This window comes from Schistocerca piceifrons, chromosome 1 (genome assembly GCF_021461385.2).
Source record: "Schistocerca piceifrons isolate TAMUIC-IGC-003096 chromosome 1, iqSchPice1.1, whole genome shotgun sequence".
Taxonomy (NCBI): domain Eukaryota; kingdom Metazoa; phylum Arthropoda; class Insecta; order Orthoptera; family Acrididae; genus Schistocerca; species Schistocerca piceifrons.
In genome coordinates, this window is record NC_060138.1 from 134297075 (window position 1) to 134305776 (window position 8702).

The 8702-nt window shown below is 38.9% G+C and overlaps 1 protein-coding gene across 1 annotated transcript; it reads right to left on the minus strand.

Moving 5' to 3' along the window:
- Positions 1–7428: 7428 nt before the first annotated feature.
- LOC124789637 (gustatory receptor 23a-like) lies at positions 7429–8001 on the minus strand. The gene has a single exon (XM_047257102.1). The coding sequence runs from the start codon at positions 7999–8001 to the stop codon at positions 7429–7431; it is 573 nt and encodes a 190-aa protein (XP_047113058.1).
- Positions 8002–8702: the final 701 nt, after the last annotated feature.

Sequence of the window (8702 nt, forward strand, 5' to 3'; positions counted from 1 at the left end):
TTTTGTTCGTATTTCCCTGGCTTTCTGACCTTTTCCTCCAGGTCGTCACACAGCACCAATGTGCTAGACAGAGCTGTGCAAACTAGAGTACCACGAAAAGTAGCTACATTGGAAGAGTCAACACAGTTTAAGAGAAGGTGGAATGTCTGATCGAGTGTTTAGAAGAAATTAGCCTCGCTGTTCGCGCACATGATCAAACCAGAGGAGAAATTTGCTGCTGCTTCTCCAATTTAGAAGACCCTGAGTTCTTATTCTTCTTTTTCATAGGATCATGCCAAATCCCGAAATATTATTCAGGATGTAGTAAGAGTAACTTGAAACAACAAACAACTGGAGAATATTTGCCAGAGTTCGAATATATTACTAAAGAAATAAGGTATGTTGAGACTGAAAAACAAATTGTGAAAAAAGAGCAATATAAAACAAGCAGCAAATTCGACAGAAGTCTGCGACACCAGAATAAATCATATGACTGAAAGATTTTCATTCATTTATCAACTCGTGGTATGAAAATTATTAGACGTGAGTCCATTTTCTCTACTGTCGATAAATTTTCCTGAGAGAGATGTTGACTTTATTGTTGATAGTTATCAATGATTACTGAAGACCCAACGGAGAACAGAGCTATAAGTAATCTACACTATTTTCAACGCACATGTTAAACAGTTACAATTTTGTAGATTCTACTAGACAGGAAGTTGTGTCTAGACACATTTCCACATTTAAGTGGGCTAATGAGAATAACTATAACATTCCTTCTTGCGACAGTTGAATCTGAACGTTGTTTCTCAACAATGAATATTAAAGCTTTTCTTCGAAACACAATTAAGGGGAATAGGCTTCCGTCATTGGCAATGCCTCCAACCGAGAGTTGGATGGTATTAAGACTCCAATCATAGCGTGATCTAGGCATTTGTGCGATTGCAAAACAGAGAAATAGCTTTTCTTTATAAATGGAATGTACCAATCATGCTGACATATAATTCTCTCTATTTAATGCGTACCTACAGTACAGTGTAACGTGCATTTATACTAACTGCTGTGTGTATTACATGGAAGGGCAGATCATTTCATAACAAATAATTATGCCGTTTACCTGGCTCAGAAAATAAGACGTGGTGAGTGATGTTAATATTTTGTTTACGATGTGAAGAATAGCGTATGACTACTGATTGTCAAACTGTATTTAAGAATTTCGCCAAACAATCTTCTGTTCTTCAGAAAAGTTTAGCGTATTACTATTATCATCACTATTATTATTGGCAGTTGCTGCAGTTTCATAAATTTGTTCTTAATCGTTATTGTTATACAGCAGATGCAATTGAACACTTTCTAGTTTATTTGACTCAAAAAATTTGTGAACGCCCAAAATCTATACTCACAAGCCGCCGTTGGCATTCAGTTCAACGTACTATAATGCGAGACTGATGATATTTTAGCTCTGTACACAGCACTGCAACCCGCTGCATTAGTGGTGTGTAGCGGTTCTTAACAACAGCGTTGTGACTGAAACAGCGAGCACATCTGAGACACTACCACGCCCTATGATGAGACAGCAGACAGCACTTATCTCTCTCGAACATCATACATCGGGAAGATAGCTGTGTGGATTCGTTCTTCTTTATAGGTAGGACCTGAAAACCAATAAACTGAAAAAAAGAGGAAATTATACCGGACTTTTTTCTGGATAAACTTGGCGTAAGTCACGTTCAACACATGTAAAAAGAATATTTCTTAGTCATAAATGATTTTAAATAGTGACTTATTATTTTCGCTATACATCAAGGGAATGAAATACCACCAATTACGATAGAAATGTACATGGGCATATTGTGTGGTTTTAGATGTCTTCCCTCATATTTACGATAAAGAGGACAAGATAGGTTTCTCTGTGCTAAATTATTAGTTTAATTTGTTGTAAGAACCCTATGTTTCACAGCTGTAATCCTAATCGTACGGTTCTTTAGTTTTATCTACAACATATTGCGCAAACATTGCCTAGAAGTTGGTCCGCAGCCAAGTCTCTCACCCCACCACAGCTGATGATATTCACTGATATTGTTCGTGATACACTTCCTCGCTTGTCTTCATACTTCTTCAGATAAACGAATACCTAAATAACAAAATACAGCTTATATAACTCCCAAATAGATTGCTCCACCCCCATCTTTCACCCTCGTTTCCTGTGGACCATGAATTAACGTCAGGATGAGAGCCAGCGCGGTACAATTACGTCACCAAAGCAAAGACAAGAAACTTGTTTACGTTACCATGTCGATCAATTCTCAATTTAAAGCTTTTGCTCAAGTTGTAATAGCATTCCAACACGAATATAATAAAAATTAAAAATATTTAGGTGTGTAGTTAAATGTTATTATACCAATTACAATTTTGTCTATAATAAATTTTACTTAGTTAACATCGACTAGGTTTAAGTTATTTTCTTGCTGCGAATGGGGCAGCAAAATTTGATTTTCAATATTTCATGCAACCAGTGGATGATTTAAAGAAATATAAAATGCAGTCATGATCTACTCATTAAGAAGTGTAACCATGAGTTAGAACATTAACACAATGAGATAAGGTGCCGTAACTGACAGCACACAAATACGCAGACTTTATTCATTCAGTATTTGAAATTAGGGCTCATAGCTACTTCCAACAAACTTTACACAATTTCAAACTTTTCCGAAACCTTTTCTATCTGTCGCATTCAAAAATAATGAAAGGGGTAAAGGTTGATACTTACATTCTTACTGTTCATGAGGAAAAAATACAGCATCAGACATGACGTTCTAATTTCTTACTTCTTTACTAACGACTATTCACATTCCTTAATGCTCCTGCAAAATTATACGACACATATATCTGGAGAAATGACTTCATTAACATTGAGATTCGAGAAATCTTTGGTTTGCTTAAAACGGAGCGCAAATTTCCCGGACTAAATTCATCTATTCTTTCATAATGAAAACACTTAGTGTCTTCCAACAAGCTTTAAACATAATTACAAACCTCTTCTAAACATTTTCTTGCTCACATGCTTACCGTTACTCATTTAACATATTAACTCATTTGTAATCAGACAACAGCAGTTGTTTTATACATGGGAAATGGATTCTTTAAGGTATCGGGTGTTCACTGGTAAATACTGTCTGAATTATTTGTTCAGTTAGGCACATTGTAAATGCGAACCACTTGCTACAACGTTACTTACTTATTGTGTAAGGCTGTAGGCGCATCTGTCGAACTTTTAGTGTAACATGAAACGAATCGCTCAGTTTGAATGTGATTCATGTTAATTTTTTGTCTCGCTTAGGTATTAAGTAAATTAAATAAAGTACACCACAAAAACATTCGTCTACGATTCCTGCTGTAACCACTGCAATGTCTGTATCATTCTTGACTGGCAGATGATCTATGTTTCAACTGATGATTGTGCACTAAGTATGAAATGACTCCAGCAATAATCCTTCTTATGATTCGTGTCGCCAGTGAACGCAGCGTAAATACGATTTCAGCCTTGCTTATAATTACAAAGATTTTATTCAGAGATTATTTTTTTCTTTATCAGTGAATTTATAGTATCTCTGTATATGATTCCTAGTGATGTCAGCCAAGACATAATATTGCTGACTCGTGTCCAAATCCCTGCACTTGTTGTAGAAGTTAGTCTGTCTTTCGTCTTTGCTCTTCTGGATTGCGACGATTTGATCAGCGGTACAAATTCTTGTTCCTGCTTTGTTTACTCTTACTGCAAGAAGAAAATACATGGATTGTCGCTTCAGGACTTGTACTATGAATACATTTATATGTTCAAAAACACATCACCCAGTTATTATAAATAAAAGCTGAAACGTACAGAAAGAATTTCTCATTATTTGTAGTTCACTACTATGATGCATTGACAATTAACCTATGTATGTTAAACTTCCTTTTGCGATGTCGAGATAATATCTAAGGACGACCGCCGCTGCTGAGAGAGGTATTGTTTCGTTATCCTCGTTTGTCAACAGAACTGAACCAAATGGACCAGATGAATTACAATTGCAGATAAGGCTACGGTTGTACTCCTTGAATTTGATCATCCAGAAAGAGTGATAAAAGACAACAGAGATTTATGAACCAGGTCTTCGAATGTAAGACATTTTCAGGCAATATGTGGACTCAGACCACTATTCATTGGTTAAAAATTTAAGATTAAAACTTATTAAATACCAAAATGGTTGGATATCTGCTATTTTGGACTAGGATGAATTGATAGAACAATACGTTATTAAAAGTTCCATAAAAGGATTAGAATACGATTAACTGAAACTTGAGAAACAAATAAATTAGAGAATGATTAGTTAGCTGTGAGAGGTGAACCACTGAAGGCATCAGAGGATCAGATAGGTAGAAAGACAACGCCTCGCAGATATCCCTGGATATCACAAGAAATACTGAATATAACTGATGAAAAAAGTAAATGTAAAAAGCCAGCCAATGAAGCAGGCGAAAGGGAAAGATTGGTAGAAAGGGAAACATATGAAAGGTGAAAGCGATACAGGCAAATACAGTTCGATAGATGCATACATAACTAGAGGAAGGGTAGTTTCCACCTGTATGAAAATTAAAGCCACTTTTGGAGAAAGGAGAAGCAGCAGTATGATTAGCAAGAGTTCAAATGAAAAACCGATACTAAACAAAGAAGGTAAAGCTGAAAGGTGGAAGGCATATATTGAGCGACTCTACAATGGAAATTAACTAGATGGTATTGTCATAGACATAAATGAAGAAGTCAAATGAAGATGCGATGTGAGGTGTAATACTTCAGGCAGAATTCGACAGAGCTTTGGAAGACCTAATTCGAAACAAGGGCCCTTGAGTAGACGACATTCCCTTCGAGCTACTAATAACCTAGGTAGAGCCAGGGTGTCAAACCTAGTCAACCTGATATTAAAGATGTACGAGACAGGCGAAATACCCTCAGATTTCCAAAAGAGTTTAATAACTCCATTTATAAAGAAAGCTAATACAGAGAGGCGTGGATATTACCAGACTATCAGTTTAAAAACCATGATTGCATAACATTGGCACGAATTATTCCCCGACAAATGGAAAGAGTGGTTAAAGCCGACCTTGGGGTTGATCAATTTGAGTTTAGGAGAATTGTAGTAACACCATAGGAAATGTTGACCGAATGGATCATCTTAGAAAATGGGCTAAGGAATAGTAAATCTAGATTTTCAGCATTTGTAGACTTAGAGGTCGGTTCTGAAAATGTTGACTGAAATACACTCTTCGGAATTCTGAATGTAGCGGGTGTAATGTGCAGGGAACGAAGTTTGATATTGGAGATTTGCAGAAACCGACGGCTGTTATAAGAGTCTAATGGCTTGAAAAAAAAAGTAGGTGACCGAGAATGAGGCAGGATTTTACCTATCCCCATTATTATTCAATCTGCACACCGAACAAGCTGTACCGTGGGGATTGTAACTGCATTTAAGTTCAAGAGGAAGAAGAAAATTTGATGTTTGCCAACGCCACTGCCGTTTGCTAAGAGACAGCAAAGGCCTTGGAAGAGCATTTGAATGGAATGGACAGTGTCCTGAAAGGAGGTTGTAAGATGAACATCAACTGTTGCAAAGCGAGGGTAATGGAATGTAGTCGAACCAAATGAGGCAGTGCTGACGTAATTAGACTAGGAAATTAGATGCTACAATTAGTAGATAGTTTTGCTCATCAGCCAGCAAAATAAGTTACGATAGTCGAAGCAGAGAGTAGATAAAAATGTAAATTGGTAAGGGGAAGTAAAACGTTTGTGAAGAGGGGAAACCGGTTGACATTGAATGTAAATTTAAGTAGTAGGAAGTCTTTTCGAGAGAGTTTGACTGGAGTGTAGTTTTGTGTGGAATCAAAACGGGACGATAAGAAGTTCGAACAAAAGGAGAATATATACTTCTGAAATATGGTGCTACCAGAAGAATGTCGAAGACCACGTTGATAGACCACATAAGAAATGAGTAGGTACTGAAATGAATTCGGAAGAGAATAACTTTGTGACACATCCGTTCTAAATTAAAAGATCGGTGAACTGAACACGTTCTATAAGCGTTATGCAATTTCAAGTTTGGTATTGGAGGAAAGTGTGGGGATAAGTGGAGGTAAAAATAGATCAGGAGAGAAATGCAGAAAACATATTCAATAGGATGTAGGTTGTAGTAGTTAGTAGGAGATGAAGAGGCTTGCAAGGGATACAGTAGCGTGGAGGGCTGCATCAAACCAGTCTTCGGACTGAAGACCATAGCAACAACACAACTTTGGGCCTAAAAAAACTTTAAAACAGAAGTATATACATTCCTCTTCATTCAATACAAAAGCGTCTTCTATGGCCTCTAACACGTAATATTAATGAAATATGTAAAAAGAGACATTTGAACTTTTTCGCATTCGGATTTAGTTGTTAGGTTCGGTTCATGGATTCTAAATAATTCCTTGAGCTGGTTCTGGAACAATATGGTGATCTACTTGTATTGAAACAAGTGAGTGCACAGAACAGTTTTTCATTTTCAGTTGGCTTCGGCTCGTCAGCAGTTGAGTGTTTCCCACTATTTCATGGGCATGAAGTGTAAAAAATTTCTGAATGCGCGTAATTGGCTGCTTTTGTTTATGTAGAATTGTCAGTGTACAGTGTGGTTACTACTTACTTGCTATCCAGATACGTGTGAGTTGTGCATTATACGCTGTGCCGAATATTTACAATTTGTTGGCAGATCAATAATTTTCATGATATGTCATTTTCCTTTAGCGCAGGTGATCACAGAAGAGAATGTAACTTCACACAACTTCTTGCATATGATGAAGTGTGTTAGTGCCATAAAACACTACTGACATGGTTCTCCCGGTGGTTGAATCTCATGGAAAACCAGCAGATGTCCTATATGATATGTCTGTGTTGTACACGTCAACCTGGTATCGGCTGTCTCATGCGCACCGTAGTAAAGTAATTTTCAAAACTAACTAACACGTGACAGAAAGATCAAATTAAGATGGCAGCTTATGCTGGAGCTCTTATACACCCTCAGGGCATATACCAGTAACTTAATTTGATGCAGGAGGGTCCATTATAGTACCTACCTCACATGACATAAAGGAAGCAGGCTAGAGCCTCATTTATCATGCACGCTGCAGGAAGTAACTAAATAAATACACACATTTACTGAAAATAGCTTGCAACTCTTTTACTGCAATTTGTTTGTTTAGAAGGACATGTCTATCAATCCTCTGGATAATACAAACACAATGAGTAGTTGAAGAATAACCTATACTTACAATGCAGCTATTAAGTAATATGTCACTAACTGAAAGACGTTTCCTCCTATGACACCACCCGTACACTGCACAATTAGAAGGAGATACGCCCTAGCAAAGATCATACGAAGTGCTTCACTTATGAAATTGTACAAGTATCACGAGATAAGTGACCGCAGCACTAATAATGGCTGTGAAGACACGAAGGTCGATGTCACAGAACCCCATGGCAGAAATTCGTAGTCTCTCCACTGGCAGTTGCAGAACATCAACTGCTGGCCCAGGGCGAAGGAGCGGCTGCAGCCTCGACAGCAACAGAGCTGCTCTGTCGGCGCGGTCAGCCGCAGAGGAACACACCCAGCACAGCGCCAGCTGGCGACACAATATGTTAGTAAGTCCAAATAGACTCACGAGTATTTCCGTACTCTTGTCTCTTTCTTGTGCCAAGACTATTAACCAATAGGCAGTGCAAGTCATAACGATGAAATCTGCCAAGACGGACAGCAACAGTGCGGGTCCGAAGTGGAGACTGCAAAGGCGGGAGCAGCGGTGGAGTGCCATCCTGGCGCGCTGCAGCCGCCGCACCTCCGCCTCCACCGCCCCCGCCGCCCCCGGCTGTCCTGCACGCGACGCCAGCTCCTCCAGCTCAGCCTCGCTACCCGCCGGCGGCCGGGTGCTCCTCAGCAGTTGCCCACAGACGACGCCCATCCTGTGTCGGAGTACCAGCACAACGGCGAAGAACTGAACTCGCCAGATCATGATCAAGACTTGTAGGCATATACAGATGAGGTTTATTGGATCATGTCTGAAGAAACAGGTTGCTAGAATGCTCTGTGGTATGACAATGCACACAAGCACTGTAATGAAAAGTAAAATTGCTCTTTGGCGCGTTTTGCGATATATTTCCATTTTGTAAGTGTGATCTCGCACAGCGAGCAACACATCTACCTGCTGCAACAGTTCCATTATGCTACTAACGATATGATGTCCGGTAGACAGAGATCTGCATAGAATTGTAGCTGGTTCCGAAACAGATAGTGAAACAAATGAGACAAATACAAAGCGCACTGTCATAGGGGACAGTGGATTCATTATGATTTGATGCATTACTAAATAACTGCAGTAAAGACCAGAGCCACTGATACAGATGAGCCACATCAAACATATGACGTAGCCTTTGACTCTCTTTACCGACATTCTGTAGAGAGAAGATGGAGAATGTTTGTTGGCACTGATGGTGGGAACCAAACCAAAGATTTGAAATAAAAGATATAATGGTCTCACGGCACTTTCGAAGCTATGACCACTCATTTGAGAAACAGAGGTGTGTGGACTGTTCATTATTCTGCGAGCTACCTTCGTATAAGCGAACAGCTGTCACTACTGAGTTATGACCTAGTGCTCTGGCA

Excerpts from the sequence above, each read along its gene's own strand:
- LOC124789637 (XM_047257102.1), bottom strand. The coding sequence starts at position 8,001 with ATGGGCGTCGTCTGTGGGCAACTGCTGAGGAGCACCCGGCCGCCGGCG.